The sequence below is a fragment of the Chrysochloris asiatica genome, unplaced genomic scaffold (assembly GCF_000296735.1).
Source record: "Chrysochloris asiatica unplaced genomic scaffold, ChrAsi1.0 scaffold00145, whole genome shotgun sequence".
Taxonomy (NCBI): Eukaryota; Metazoa; Chordata; class Mammalia; order Afrosoricida; family Chrysochloridae; genus Chrysochloris; species Chrysochloris asiatica.
In genome coordinates, this window is record NW_006408663.1 from 1131642 (window position 1) to 1148213 (window position 16572).

Below are 16572 nucleotides of genomic sequence, written 5' to 3' on the forward strand. Positions count from 1 at the left end.
TTGTAGTTCACAGTCCAGTGCTGATCCTACAGTGCCACAACACTTTTGTAATATACAACTGGTGGAGATCTCCATCTGGGAGGGGATGGGGAGATACTAGGGTTTTTCTCTCAAAGATAACTTCTGTGAAATTTCAAGTAAATGCTCAACTAGCATTTGCTAGGAGGGCCAGGAGGTACTGGCCCCACCCACCCCACAGGGCTTCTAATGTGCTTTTCTTACTTTTGTTATGTTGATCCACTCACTCACATCTGTTTTGCCTCTTCTGGAACACCCTTACTTCAATTCCGTCTTCCAGACAATTTCACCAACAGACTTATTTCGTTTTTCGAAGTCTAGTTCAAAGATCGTTTTTTTAGTTTAGCCTTTCCAGAATCCCCTACCCCAGTGATCCTTAAAACAACCCCCACTCCAAAAAAAAAAACAAAAACAAACAAACAAAAAAAAAACCCGACTGCTCTTGAGACCATTCTGACCCACAGGGTTTCCCAGACTGTAAATCTTTAGTCTGGTGGGTTTGACCAGCCAGCCTTGCGGTGAGGAGGCAAACGCTCCACTGATCCTGTTGTTGTTAGTGTCTTCGAAGTGGGTTCCGACTCATAGTGATCCTGTATCGGGTTTTCAAGGAGCGGCTGGTGGGCTTGAACCGCCGTTTTTTTGGATTAGCAGTTGAGTGCTTATTTTATAGCGTCACACCAGGACTCCAGGGGAATTATTATTCCATCTGTCTACCTCGTTAACTCAGTTGTGAATGCCCAGATAGCACAAACCGAGCTTTCTTCCTGTTTGTGTCCTCGGCGTCTGTTCAACGCAACAGCAAGGGCTAGACGCTCCGCAAACTTTTACTTCTTTAGGGTGACCCACATAACTACAGTTCCCGTACGCGCCTCCACGCGCCAGCCGGGTTTGGCCCATCGGAAATGACGCGCGCTCAGGGACAGTGTATTTCCGGTCCCGAGTGTCGCTGTCGCTGTGGGTTCAGTGTGGTGGGCTTCTCTGGCTCTCAGACTCTCCTGCTCTGGAGGATTCACGCGCGGTAAGAAGTCGCCCGCGGTGTAGCCGAGTTGGCACTACGATGCCCTCGTGTCCCCTCGTTCGTTCCCTGGGGCTGGCCGGGACTGTCTCGGAAGCGTGGGAGGATCGAGGAGTTTCCCAGGGCCCCCCGCTCCAGGTGGGGCTGGAGTGCCTGAGTGCAGAGATCGGCCTCAGCTGTTGAGCACCGGCTGCGCATGTGGGCCTGTCAGAGCCTCAGAATATCCCGATCTCCGCCTCCTTGCATACTGAGGACCTACTTCCTCTAGAACAGGGCCGGTTCCACTGTGACAGTTGGGGCACTTCTAGCGCCGCGTGTGCGCGCGGTGGATCACGCGACATGCTGCGTTTCACCCCACTTCACAGCCTCTGCTGGTGTTGAAGGGTTAGGGTATCAGGACCACTGGAGGGGGCGGAGGGTGGGGCAGGAGCTGAGGCTTTGGACGTTGAGTGGTGCACGGAATGCTACTCGAAAGGTGGCCGGTTAATGATCGAAAGTTATTAGAAACGTCTGGGTGGAAAGTAGCCAATTTGTAAGAGAACTTTACCCAGATTAGTAAGAGAAGATGCGATATTATCACATGACATTAAATACTTAACATATTTTCATTGTAAATCTGCCACGATACTTGTAACGACAAACTTTACATTAAAGGGCAAGATTTCTGGATTATTTCAAATCAGACATTCAAATTGTGCTTAAATGGCAAACTAAACATGGGAATTCTTATGTCTACGACTCGACGGCACTTAACAACAACAACAACAACATGATAGGAAAATAAAAGGCCAGAAAACTGCAGAATTTAGGAGGGAGGAATAACTTCACTGTATTACGTAATTTTAATTTAGGGAGATAATTTGTTTTCTTAAAATATCTTCCGGTTGTTGTTGTTAAGTGCCATGGAGTCGTATCCGACTCATAGCGGCCCTAACCCTGTGTAGTTGTTGGTAAGCACGTTTAAGTCAGGTCTGGCTCATAGTGGCCCTGTATAAAGATTTCCAAGGAGCAGCTGGTGAGTTTGAATCTCCAACCTTGTGGCCCAGTGCTTTATCCCAGAGCGCCACACCAGAACTCCTCTTCCCAATTGTAAGCAAGGATAAGTCAAAAGTATTGCTCTTAGGGCTTCAGTTCCTACATGCATGGATTTATCCAAACAAAATGTATTTAAACATGTCTCTGTGATCAGTGGATGCCTGTAGACAAGATCTCTCAGTAGTATGCTTGTCTTAGTCTCCCTAGTAATACGCTTGTCTTAGCCTTCAAAACAAAGGTACAAACAAAGCAGCAGCTTTCAAGGGGATCAGTTGAGCCAGTTAAATTCAAGGCAGAGAGGTCAGCTCGGAAGGTTATGGCAACTGTTTTGGGGGACTCTAAGGAGGGGGTCTCAGGAGCTCTGGTAGCGTAGTGGTTACTAATCGGGCTGCTAACCTCAGGGTTAGCAGTTCGAAACTACCAGCTGTTCCATGGGATAAAGATGAGGTTTTCTGCTCCCGTAAAGATTTACAGGCTCAAAAACCCTGTATAGGGTTGCTGTGAGTCAGAACCAACTCCATGGCACACAACGACAACAAGGAGGGGGGTGCCTTTGGTAGTGTAGCGTCTGCAAGTCTGGCTGCTAACCTCAAAGTCAGCACTTTGAAACTACCAGCTGTTCTGCGGAAGAAAGATGAGGCTTTCTGCTCCTATAAAGATTTACAGCCTCGGAAACTCTATACAGGGTCGCTATGAGTCAGAACCGACTGCAAGGCACATCATCTTGATGGATTTTTCTTGATGGATACAGGACAATCATGGAGGCTTATGATGAAATTTTAAGAAAATGGAAAAAAGGGGAGGAAAGTTGCATGAAGATTTTTTTTTTAACCCTCCACCACGACAATGCACCTGATCATTCTTCCAGGGCAGCAAGGGTTGTCCTGTGACAATTTCCCGGGGAAACCCCATCTACTCTGTAGCCCTGCTCTTGCCCCTTCAGACTTCTTTCTGGTCTCCAAACACAGTATTTTAAAGGAGCACAATTTGAGTTCCTAGAGAATGCCAGAACTACTGTTTTGCTGTGGTATAAATCCAAGTACACAAAATTCTTTGGGGAAGGGTTAGAGAAATGGAAATACTACCTTCAGAAATATGTAGAACTAGATAGAGAATATGTTTAAAACAATAGCTTACGTTTTGATATTTTTGTTTCATAAAGATTTCTATGATTTTGTAGTAGTACATTTTGACGTATAGTGCTGGGCTTATAGGTACATGATTTTTATTTTTTTCTTCCTTGTCTGGTTTCTCTGGTAAGGGTTAGATTTACATTACAGGCTTATCTCTAGGACATCTGATAGAAGTAAATTTGTATATGGATACCTGCATCTGTTCATGGGTGGCACATATCATTTGTTCAGTTACTAACTTAAAGGTTGGCTGTTTGAAACCACCCAGCAGTACTGTGAAAGAAAGTCCTGGCCATCTGGCTCCGTAAAGAGTACAGCCAAGAAAACCCTGTGGAGCAGTTCTACTCTAGAACACGTGGGTCACTGTCAGTAGAAATGGACTCAACAGCTCTGGATTTGTTTTTGTTTGTTTGCTTTGATATCTCGACATACTAAAAAAGTGGTTTAGTAATTGTAAACTTCAGCATATGGGTATAGATGATATAGCGTGTGTCTTTGGATGACTAACCACCTGTGCTTGCCTTCAAGATTGATAAGGTACAGTTGCTGAAACCATGACCAGGTGGGCACGAGCTACGACAGCACATAACAAAAGACCCTTGGCTGCAACCTCATGGGAGGAGATGAAGAAAGGGTCCTTTGAGGGAGCAAGTCAAAGCCTACCAAAGCATAAAAGGCATGAAGACAATAGACTGCCCCTTAAAAATGACACATTCCAAGCAAAACACAAAAAGAACAAAAAGAAAAAAGAGTACTTAAATGAAGATGTGAATGGGTTCATGGAGTACCTAAGGCAGAACTCACAGATAGCTCACAATGGGGAGATGAGAGCAACAGTGAGGTCGGAAGTAGAGGAAGACATTGCAGTTGCTTTAAAGAAAGATAGCCGACGGGAAGGAAGAAGATTAAAAAGACAAGCAGCAAAGAAAAATGCAATGGTAAGATCATTACTTTTGCCATGTTGTTTTATATGTCTGGAAACTCTACTCATGCATTTTTAGGAGGCTCTGATTGCTGTTATGTGCCAGATTTCTAAAGCATCTTTATAACACGAGCAGCTCCCACTTTTTTAGCACTTTATGTTGTTGTGGAGTCCTGGTATGGCGCTACGGTTTAATGCACTGGAACGCAAGGTCAGTTGAACCTCAGGGTCAGCAGTTCAAACCCACCAACCACTCCTTGGAAACCTCTATACAGGGTCGCTATAGGTTAGAACCAACTCAATGACACTTAATAACAAGTTGTTGTGGACTCCTGGTATGGCGCTATAGGATCAACACTGGACTGTGAGCCACAAGATCAGCAGTTCAAAACCACCAGTTGTTCCTCAGGAGCCTCATGCAGGGTCTCTATGAGTTGGAACCAACTCGACTGCACTTAACAACAATAACATGTTGGTGTAGGAAGGAGCCCTGGTAGTGCAGTAGATTATTCCAAAGTGGTCAGCAGTTTGAATCTACCAGCTATTCCTCAGGAGAAAGATGAGGCTTTCTGCTCCCATAAAGATTTATAGCCTTGGAAACCCTATATAGGGTAGCTATGAGTTGAAACTGACTCGATGGCACACAACCATCCATCATCATTGTGGTAATGTAGGTGTCCTGGTGTGGCGCTGTAGGATAAGCAGTGGACTGCTAATTGCAAGGCTGGCAATTCAAACCCACCAGCTGCTCCTTAGAAATCCTATACAGGGTTGCTATGAGTCAGAGCCATCTAAACAGCACTTAGTAACACCATTATGGTGGTTAACAAAGTCAGTGGTTTGAATCCATCAGCCACTTCTCAGGAGAAAGATGAGGCATTCTACCCCCATAGAGAGTTAAAGCCTCAGAAACCGTACATAGGGTTAATAAGTCAGAACTGGCTCGATGGCACAACAGCAGCATGTTCCTGATGGCACTGTAGGATAAGCACTGGGCTGCTACCCACAAGTTCAGCAGTTTAAATCCATCAGTCACTCCACAGGAGAAAGATGAAGCTTTCTGCTCCTGTAAAGATTGGTTAAGTGCCATCAAGTCAGTTCGATTCATAGCAACCCTGTGCAGGTGTAGGTTTCCAAGGAGAGACTGGTGGGTTTGAACTGCTGACCCTGTGGTTACCAGCCCAGTGCTTCTCCTGCAGCACCACACCAGGACTCCTGTAAAGATTGACCGCCCCAGTAACTGTGTACAGCTTCACTATGAGTCGCAATCGACTCAGTGACAGTAGGTTTGGTTTTGGGGCTTTTGTAGAAAAATATGTCCCTGAGGTTCTTGGGCAGCACAAACAATTTGTGCTTTACCACCAACTGAAAACGTGCCCTGTCACTGTAGTATCAGTACTGGACTGCTAACCACAAGGTTGGTGGGTCAAACCCACTGGGGTTGTTATGAGTTCGCTGGCACTTAACCACACCAGCAAACTGAAAGGGTGGCTGTATGACCCTGCTCACTAGCACCTTGGAAGAAAGGCCTGGTGATCAGCTTTCATAAAGAGAGCAGCCAAGAAACCCTGGGGAGCTCTTCTACCCTAACACACAGGGTCACCACGAGTCAGGATTGACTTGACTGCATTGGATTGGTGTGTCCCTGTGTAGTCCAAAAGGTTACTGGTTCTAGACCTTCCAGAGATGCCTCTGAAGAAAAGCCTACTCTAGATAATCAGCAGTTGCAAACCCGAAAGAGCGCAGTTCTACTCTAACACACGTGGGGTTCTGATGAGCCCGTTCAGCTTGCCTGTAACTGGTTTGGTTTGTTTTTTGTTTGTGCTAAGCCTTTGATATACTAATTAATCATCACAACAACCCTACAAAGATGGTGACATTATTCCCACATTGTTGTTTTTAAATGCCATCGAGTTGGCTCTGGTTCAGAGCAGCCCTTTATAGGGTTTCCGAGGAGCTGGTGAGTTTGGACCGCCAACCTTGTGATCAAACCAACCTTACAGTTGAGTGTTTATCCTACAATGCCACACTAGGAGTCTAGTCCCATATTATGGATGGAAAACTGAGAAGTGTAAATGGGTAAAATAAAGTTATTTAGCTAATACCAGAGGTGAAATTCAAACCTGCAGTCCATCTGACTTTAGAACTTTGGTTCTTAACTGTGTCTTCCAAGAACCACTTTTCAAATGTTTTCATGTGCCATCCAGTCAGTTCCAACTCACAGCCACCCTGTATCGGGTTTCCAGGAGTGGCTTGTGGGTTGGATTGATGACCTTGCAATTAGCAGTACTGTGCTTATCCTATAGCAAATACATTAAAACCCTAAAGAAGAGTAAGGTCAGCGATTATACCTACCAGCTGCTTCTTAGAAACCCTATACAGGGTCGCTCTGAGTCGGAACTGACTCCACAGCACTTCACACCACCAAAAAAGAAGGTTAAGTCCCCCAGGCTAACTGTTTTGTCTGTTGTATCTATCCATGAAAAACGGAGGCACAGGATGATGTAACAAGAATCACATTTAGAGCAGAGTAGAGTAGTGGTTGGTGGTAGTTATGTTGACTCATAGCGACCCTGAACAGGGTTTCTGAGGCTGTAAATCTTTATGGGAGCGGAACACCTCATCTTTCTCCCACGGAACAGCTGGTAGTTTCGAACTGCTGACCGGTTCAAACTTGAGAGCGCCCTAGTCATTGTTCCCTCCCCTGAGACTACACTGGGAAGAACGCTGGTGTGTGGGGAGGGGGGGGGCGGGGGAGGGGGGCGTAACAGGTTTATTTCTGTTGTGCTGGGCTCTGGATTTTAAACTTTTTTTGGACACAGGAAATGAAATGATTCTCTTAGTGAGCAGGGTACTACATAAGAAACAAGGCTTGTCCGTTATTAACCCTTTATTTTTCATTAGAATGACTAAACGTAAAGCATTGTACCAATGCAAAGGAGCCCTGGTGGCGCTGTAGGATAAGCACTGGACTGCTAGCTGCAAGGTTGGCCGTTCAAACCCTCTAGCCACTCTGCAGAAGAAAAGGCTTTCTGCTCCCATAAAGATTTACAGCCTTGGAAACCCTATTCTTTTTAGTAAGATAAATTAATTTAAAGCTTAAAGACATTTACACAATTTTTTTTTACATGGGCAATGTGAATTGCATACTAGATAAAATGTTTTGTGTTATGACCTTTTAAGAAAAACTTTTTATTTGTGATTAAGGGGGAGAATTTTGTTTGTTTTTTTTTGTTTGGTTCAATTCTTAAAGGAAATGTTTTATAAATAGGAAGGAGCCTGGTGGTGCAGTGATTGAATGTTGGGCTTCTAACTGTAGGAACAGTGGTTTAAACCTGCCAGCTGCTCTGCTGGAGAAAGATGAGGCTGTTAGTTCCTGTAAAGGTTTACAGTCTTGAAAACCTTGTGGAGCGTTCCCTTCTGTACAGTAGGGTTCCCATGAGTCAAAATTGACTTGATGGCATTGGGTTGTGTTTTGTTGTTTTTTTGTAAATATTATGTTTGCCAGCAGTTCAAGCTCACCACCTGCTCCTTGGAAAGCCTATACAGGGTCGCTATGGGTCAGAACCGACTTGATGGCACTTAACAACAACAACAAGCAACATGTTTACTGTGGCCTACTTTCAACCTCATTTTCTTGCTAATGTTTTAAAAACCTCATTCTGGCACAGTTTTTAATGCAAATAATTGGATTGCCCAATGCCATTGAGTTGATTCTGACTCATCGCAACCCTATAAGACAGAGTAGAATTGCTCCTAGGGTTTCCGAGACTGTAAATTCTTACAGGAGCAGAAAACTTTATCTTTCACCCACAGAGCAACTTCTGGAATTGAACTGTTGACGTTGTGGTTAGCAACTGAACATATAACCCACAGCACGCCAGGGCTCCGTAGATAAATGGATTATTGTTGTTGTTAAGTACCATCAAGTCTGTTCAGACTCATAGCGACCCTGTATAGGGTTTCCAAGGAGCCGCTGGTGAGCTTGAACCACAGACCTTGCAGTTCAAATCAACCTTGAGATCCAATGCATTCACCCACAGCACTACACCAGCGGACAGGCTGTGAGTTGGTACTGACTCGTACTGTCTTGATGGCACCTAACAACAACAACAGGACCAGGATTCCATAAAATAAATGGATTAGGATATAGAAATTTACCAGGCAGCTTTCCACAGTGCCATCTACATTAGAATTTAGGATCATTTCAAGACATTTATATTTGGTGATGGTTAGGTGGCAGAGGTCAAGACAGTGAATTACCAAAATCATGGAGAATGCCTTGACCAAAAAGCCCAGGATCCTTAAGATGAATATCCAGCTTTTAGCAGCAGCTTTGTCTATAGTTGTAAAATAAACTCATTTTCTTTGTTTGAATCAATTCATTCTAAATGGAAAAAATCATTGAATTAAATTACAAAGGATATCACTCTTACATTTTGTGAAACCAGGAGCAAAGGAAAGTGAAGACTTAATTGCACAGTGTTATACATTGTAATTTTAATGTGTCTGTTTAATACATTTTTTAAAATGCATGTACATTTCGAAAGATAATCAAATGATGAACTGCTTGCTATCCAAGAAGTATGTGTACCTTTTTCCGGGGCTAAATACAATAGTTAAATCATTTGTCATCTTTGGTTACGGCTACCATTCCCACTCATTATAGTCAGAATATATAGTCTGAAGGCCTGTGTCGTTTATAAAGTAACTCAACCATTGTTCAGTTTTATGTTGGAGCCAAAAATTTCATCTAAGAATAAATTAGTCCTTTAAAAGGATATCCTGAAAGTGAAACCTCTGTCAGTATTAAAGAATATGTATCAAGAGTATAAAAAATTAAGGATAAACTTTTTGGTATGAACATCTCTTACGATTTCAATCTTAATTTAAATTGAATCACTTAACCCAAATTTGTTCAATTATGTGAACGTTAAAACTGCAAATATAATTTAGAGTGAAAATGTTATAGCCGATGTTTATTTTCTACATCACTACTAATGAAATAGTCTTATGTTTGCGTAATTCATTTAAGCAAGCACTTCCAACAAAGCCATTTATAACCTTGTTTCTAAGATTGATGAGTTTGTGAACTATGAGTTTTCAAAAGCACTTGAGAACCCTCTGAGGGAAATGATATTTCTTATTGTTTAGGAATATGTGAAACACTTCTTTTTATAGATAAAATCTTTTAAAACATTGTATAAAAGCTAAATTATAACTAAGAAGAGAAAAGTTTTCAAGATACTTTTGAGAACAAGAATTGATGGAGCCAGTGTGATATTGCAGTGTGGAAACTCACTTTCTTTCCCCTTCAGGTATGTTTTCATTGTAGGAAACCTGGACATGGGATTGCAGATTGCCCAGCTGCCCTTGAGAATCAAGATATGGGCACTGGAATCTGTTACCGATGTGGGTCCACAGAGCACGAGATAACCAAGTGCAAGGCGAAAGTAGACATAGCTCTTGGTATGTTTATCTGTCGGTGTTTATTCAGTTGGTGGGGAAAGTGGCAAAGAAGTGTAACCAACTGATTTTTTTTCTTGACAATTATGAGCATGCCACTTAATATTTTGAAATCATGTGATATTAAATTTTAAGTTATATGAAATAAAATAACCAACTTAAAAGAAACTGTGATCCCTACAGGTGAATTTCCTTTTGCAAAATGTTTTGTTTGTGGCAATATGGGGCACCTGTCCAGATCTTGTCCTGATAACCCCAAAGGAGTTTATGCTGATGGTGAGTAGTATTGCTCTCGTACATTAAAAAAAAAAAAAAAAATTAGCCATCCTGCAGAGTTGTGATTTAATTTACTCTCTTAATCAGAATTCTAGAATAAATAACAAAATAGAATTTCAGTATAATGTGATTTGATACTGTATAAATTTCTATTTTTAAACATAATGGAAGCAAGAATATGTCTCAAGCTAATATACAATTTTTCAAATAGTGTTGTGTATTAAATCTCAGCTTAGCATGCCGTCTTGAGTAGAAAGGCTAGTATATACACCCTTTTAACAATTTGCCGTAATTTTGTTTCTGGTTTATTATTATTATTATTATTTTTTTTTTTTTTGAGTTAATTTTCTGGCATGGGATCCCATAGCTTTCTTACCTCTTACTGAGTTAACATCTTATGATCCTGAAATCAGTTTTTGAATGTGTGACGCATTAAGGAGGAGACTGCCAGCTGTCAATGTGTGTCCACACACTGGCCAGCGTACCTGTAGCTGGTGTCATGAGATTGTAGACGCTTCTTGTATCACAGCCTTCCCTGATACAACCAATGGAAACCAGCTTTCTGAGTCAGTCAGACATGAGGCCATGAATTATAACCTTAGTGCCACCACTCCCTCAGGTGGGACTTTGACCATGTGTCAATGATAAAATTATTTCATTATGCTGAATGAAATAAGTCAAACACAAAAGGACAAGTATTGTATAAGATCACGGTTGTTGTCAAGAAAAAGTTTTCAACAAAAAGAAACATTCTTTTATGATTACCTGGGGAAGAACTGGAAGGGAGAAAACAAAACAGTATTTGATTGGTTCTAAAATGTACATTTTTTCACATTTTAATATCTTGGAAATGAGCATACTTCTTCCCATCAGATGGTGTCATAATTGACAGTATTTTTCTCTCTGAATGGTGTATGAACTAATGAGACATTTATAATCAGTGGTATCTTAAATTGAAGAATTATGGTATTTCCTTAGAAGCATTATTGTGAAGATTAAAACATCTCAAGTGTTTCTTCAACTCTGGGTTACAGAATGGCAAAAAGGACTGGACCTGGAAAATGCTCACAGGTACCTTTCACATGTGAGCTTCTTAAATAGACCAGATAACATGACTTATGAGTCATGTGACTACATGATGTAACGAGTGCAGCAAGAGGAGCAGAGCACGCGGAAATGAGGATTCCACCAGGCTTGTGTTCCATAGGGTCATTTCTCTGACTGGGTGACTTAACACTGAGCAGGACCGTGACAAGATTGACAGTAAGCAGTAGTGCTTGACCATTAGGTGACTCATGTGTGCTGTCAGTCATTCACGATGCTGGAATACTGCTTGCTTCAGTTAGGCAGAAAACATTTTTCTAAGAATTAGGGTGTCTCACAGATAGGAGGCAACTGACACAAAAGTTGATTTTTTTCCTTTCCTAATTGTTCGTCCCCCCTCTGTCCTGTAGAACAGTGGTTCCTCACTTATTTTACAGGGATCATTGACCAATCCATTTAGAATCTGATGAAAGTTGTGGTTGTTCGCTTTAGAAATATGCATCTGTATACAACTTTTGCTTACAGATGTGAGGGTTTGCAGACCCTTGACTAGCCAAACATAGCTAAGATCCAGGTTTCTGTGCATGGTGCTCGGACCTTGTAGGGGATGAGTGCCCTCTGTCACCTCTCCTCTCTTCCGCACTTCCCCCAGCAAGGCCAGGTGGTTGGCAGGTACAGCTTTGTGAAGTTAGGAAGAATGGCAAATGGACTTCACAGGAACGACGGCAGCTATTTATATAGAATAACAAGATGAAAGAAAACCAGTGACCTTTACTATTGATGATGATGTGCGGATCAAATAAGATGAAATTGCTTTGAAACACTAAAAGACCTACGTAAACATGTTAAGTCAGTTCTGACTCATAGCAACCCTGTATTGGGTTTCTGAGACTTTTAAGTGTTTGAGGGAGCAAAAAGCCTTATCTTTGTCCTGTGGAGTAGCTGATGGGTTCCAACTGCCAACCTTGTGATTTGGAGTCCAGTGCTTATCCTGTGGAGCTACCACACTCCTATGTCAGCATGCAATGACATTGGATTCTGTTCTTTTCACAGGTGGTGGCTGCAGACTTTGTGGCTCCGTGGAACATTATATGAAAGATTGCCCAGAAAGTAAGAATTCAGGTGAGATCCATGGCTTCCATTTAGAAGAGGAGAGATGAGTATTTCTGTGACTTCTTGTTAATCACTTTCATTGAGGACTACTGGTTTTAGGCAGCCTGCCTTCCTGCTCACTCGATGACTTCACTTCTCTGTCAACAGTTGGTACAGTCCTGAGTGACTGAGCATTCACTGCTGTTCTGAGTTGGAAAAAGTCACAAAATAGCGCCAATCCTGTTCCTTGCAGAAAAGTCTTTGGAAAGAGAAAATGAAAAATACAAAAATAGCTTTCAGTCTTCGTATGATTCAGTGTCCTCATGTATGTTCTGCTTTGTTTGTCCCTAAAGGATTCAGCGTTGATTGTAAAAACTGCCCAGAATAATTTAAAATGTGCTATTCACACAGCATCTGGCGACTTAGTTCCATCCTAGTTAAATACTAGCTGTGGTAGCCAAAAACTTGATAAATGTCTTGTCTACCTATGGCTGACTTTAGGAGAAGCAGAGACCATTATCACATGAGTTTGCCTGGGCTAGAACAACAATCTGTATGAAAGAAGGCAAGATAGTTGGTTGGGATAGGCAAATAGTGCTTCTTAAGAAGGGAGAAGAAAACAATCTTTTTATTTCATGTAGTCATGAACTACAAAGGGCCCTGGTAGCAGAATGAATTACACATGGGACTGCTCATTGCAATTTGAACCCACTAGCTGCTCCATGGGAAAAAGTTGAGGCTCTCTGCTCCCATAAAGATGTACAGCCTTGGAAACGCCATGCATCAGAGCAAACTCAATAGCACTTAACAATAACGACATCAGGAGTCATAGTACTGCACAGACTTTTCTACCCTGTCTTACTTCCTACTCTTAAAGTTGATCTGAAAAACAAGAGTTCATATTTACACTCTTGCCTAGATCTTTTTCTACATTGTAGGCAGTGAGATTGAAATGATGAAGTAGATTTGAATTTTCCCTCCTGGGAGGATTGCCACTTCCCAAGAGAGAAGACTGACAAGCAGATGTTGTATAATTTCACAGGTGGAATCTTGTGCATTTAAAACATGCTTCATAAGTCTTTCTGTTTACAGACTCTTGGAATTCATTGACTATAATGATGAACTCTGGGAAAGAATGAAAGCGCTTTCTCATCAATTTGTGCATTGCCAAGCAGTTGCCGCATTTCCCTAATTGGGATGAGAAATTGCCTGTGGTACTCTGAAATCAAGGGTTATAATCAATTACAGAATTGCTCACTTTCCTTTAGTGATGGAGTCTTCTTCCCTCCTCGTGATTATTCATGTCAAAACTAGCGCCTTTGCTCTGCCACTCCTTTCTAAGTGGATGTTTTTTGATTACTTTCTGTTTTCTTTCATTCTGACAATTTTATTCCTTTGCAGATCGATTGGTCACAGTTGGTCGCTGGGCAAAGGGAATGAGTGCCGACTATGAAGAAATTTTGGATGCTCCCAAGCCACAGAAACCCAAAACAAAGATACCTAAAGTTGTTAACTTTTGATAATGTCTACTTCACAAGACGGAGTTGAACCTTCTAGAAGCCCCGTGTGATCTGGACATGGCCAAATATCGTTTCCTGAAGTTTTGCCTGTCAAGGAGTACTTTTCCTGTTTGGGGAAGTTTAATGAGATTCTCTAAAACATGCTTAACAGGCAGAACTTAGATATCAGAGACTATATACCTGATGTTAGCAATCACCTTTCTTAAAAATAAAAAAAATTAATGTGAACCACCCTAAACAAAGGGTGTGTTTGTATTTGGAGATAAACTTTTGTGATATTGTTTTCTTCAAATTACATATTTTATTATTTTACTATAACAATACAGATTTATTTATAATTGTCACAAATTACTATATTTTAAAAATACTGAATAAAAAGTTACTGGTATTTGCTTATTTTTTCTGAATATGTAATTTTAAATGAGGTTAATGTCCATGTAATGAATAGTCCCTTTCAAAGCAAGGTTTTTTATGAATCCTAGCAAGGATAAACAAGGATTTAGTTAACTTTTGTTTTCATTTTGACATAAAGAATTACAAATTATTAAATGTAAAATTAAAGGCCCCTCAATTTAACAGCAGCATTTTCTTTGTCTTTGATTGTCAAGAGAAATTCTAGAGAATTTCTAGAGAAATGCTACTATAACAGAAATAACTGAAAATGGTTATATTTTAATGAACAGAAATTTATTTTCTCATGTTTTGTTGTTAAGTGCCACTGCGTTGGTTCTCACTCATAGCAACCCTGTATAGGGTTTCCCGGGAAGAGCTGGTGGTTTTGAACCACTGACCTTGTGGTTAGCAATCTGGCATCTCTCACAGTTTGTTGTTGTTAAATGCCTTTGAGTCGATTCCTACCCATAGCAACTCGTATAGGACTTCTGAGGAGCGGCTGGTGAGCTTGAACCGCCTACCTTGCAGTTCAGAGGACTTTACTGTCTGATGCATTAGCCCCACTGTGCCACACCAGGACTCACAGTTTAGGAGGCTTCTAGAATTCTAAATTCAGAGCACAGGCTCTTTCTCCATTGGCTCTAGGGGGAAGATCCTTGTCTCTTAGCTTTTCTAGCCCCAGCATTTCTTGATTCCCTGGTTTTCGTCCCCAGTATGGGTTTGCTTCTGTGTAATCTGCCCTTTTTGTAAGTCAGAAGTGATTAAGTGTAGGACACATGTGTCAATGATATGATCTCAATAGAATAACAAAAACCCTGTGTCAAATGGGATTACAGGAGAGGACTTCAAAAAGTTCATGGAAAAATTCCATTATCTTGTAATTACGTTTTTTCATGAATATTTTGAAGTTCCCTCATATATACAGGCATGTATATTTGAGGTGGGGGTGTGGGGTCGCAGTTCAATCCACAACACCAAGATTAGTTTGATTAATTTCACCAGAATGATGGCACATAACAGATTGTATAGCAAACTAAACAGCACTTTGATCACATGTTTGAGATGAGTCAGGGTGCAGTGGAAGTATCACCATAATAGAGTTAGAACACTAATCAGAGACCCATTAACTGCTTTGTTTGATTTGATGAATACATGCATACTTAATACATATATTTTACAAGGCTTAACGCCACCATTGTACTGTATAATGGAATGACTCTGGTGAATTGTGTGTTTCTTTTGAAAATTTACCTGATTGGATACATTTGTAACTAAAGGAAACAGCTGTGATTAGTTACTGATGCCTTGAAAGCAAAATATTTACCAAATAAGAAAAGAAACACTTTTCTCTGTTGTAATGTCTGCACAATTCGACAGTTCTAGTCTTAATAGGAGCTGTTCTTTTATTGTCAGTGGGAGAGGGAAGTATGATGACAAATACTGCTCTATATCTCAAGAGCATAAGGAAATGAGTATCATTTGAAAGGAATTGCACAAGTCATGCAGCTGGTGGAAAGCAATATTTTAGTCTTGCAACACCCCGTTTATTTCACCTGTCCTTTGAGGGTACAAATGGGACACTAAGTTGCTAACTGAAAGGTTGAAAGTTTGAGTCCATCCAGAGGCACCTCAGACAAAAGGCCTAGTGATCGTCTAAAGAATCAGCCATTGCAAGGCCTAGGAAGCAGTTCTACTCTGACACCTGGGTTCAGCATAACAGGATTGACTCAATGGCAACTAGTTAACTGATTGGTTATAGGTAGAAACTACACATCAATGATGCCTGGTGTGCAACAGAAATGAATTGAGAAACCTTCCAGATCCAACCTCTGTTAATGATTTGATATTCTTCTACAAGTTTATCTGTCAATGCTCTTAAGCCTTAGTCAATGCTCTTAAGTCTTTACTATTTAACACCAGGAGTCCTGGTGTAGCACTGTAGGATAAGCACTGGACTGATAACTGCAAGGTCAGCTGTTCAAACTCACTAGTAGCTCTTTGGAAACCCTATACAGGGTTGCTATGCGTGAGTGGTAGTGTAGTGGTTACGAATCGGGCTGAGAACCGCAAGGTCAGCAGTTCGAAACTACTAGCTGTTCCGTGGGAGAAAGATGAGGCTTTCTGCTCCTGAAATAATTTATAGCCTCGGAAACCCTGTACAGGGTCGCTATGAGTCGGAACCAACTCCACGGCACATCACCACCAACACACAAGTCTGTTTCAGCTGAAGGATTTGTGCTTAGAAGTTCAGTGCTTATCTTACAGCACTACCAGGGCTTCTTGTATATATATATACCTGAGCGTGTAACCATTACACCATCAGGGTCCCACTAGAAAATAAAAATAGTATTTAAATACATATTTCACCTGTACTGTCAGGTGAAATATATGTGTTGTTAGTTGCTGACTCAGTTCACAGTGCACTAAGGACAACAGAATGAAATACTGTCCGGTTCTGCACCATCCTCACAATCATCAATAAGTTCTGAGCCAATTGCTGCTGCCACTGTGTCAGTCCAGCTCACTGGAGGTCTTCCTCTTTTTTGCTGACCCTTTAGCAAGCATGATGTCCTTCTCCAGGGACTGGTCCCTCCTAATAATATGTCTGAAGTATGAGCGATGAAGGCTGACCATCCTGGCTTCTAAGGAGTATTCTGG

At 41.4% G+C, this 16572-nt stretch overlaps 1 protein-coding gene across 1 annotated transcript; it reads left to right on the forward strand.

The window, feature by feature from the left end:
* The first annotated feature begins 991 nt into the window (after window positions 1-991).
* Window positions 992-13524, forward strand: ZCCHC9 (zinc finger, CCHC domain containing 9). Its single transcript, XM_006870589.1, has 6 exons — window positions 992-1036; window positions 3739-4139; window positions 9442-9592; window positions 9773-9865; window positions 11963-12031; window positions 13403-13524. The coding sequence occupies exons 2-6, from the start codon at window positions 3756-3758 to the stop codon at window positions 13519-13521; spliced, it is 816 nt and encodes a 271-aa protein (XP_006870651.1). The 5' UTR covers window positions 992-1036; window positions 3739-3755; the 3' UTR covers window positions 13522-13524.
* Window positions 13525-16572: the final 3048 nt, after the last annotated feature.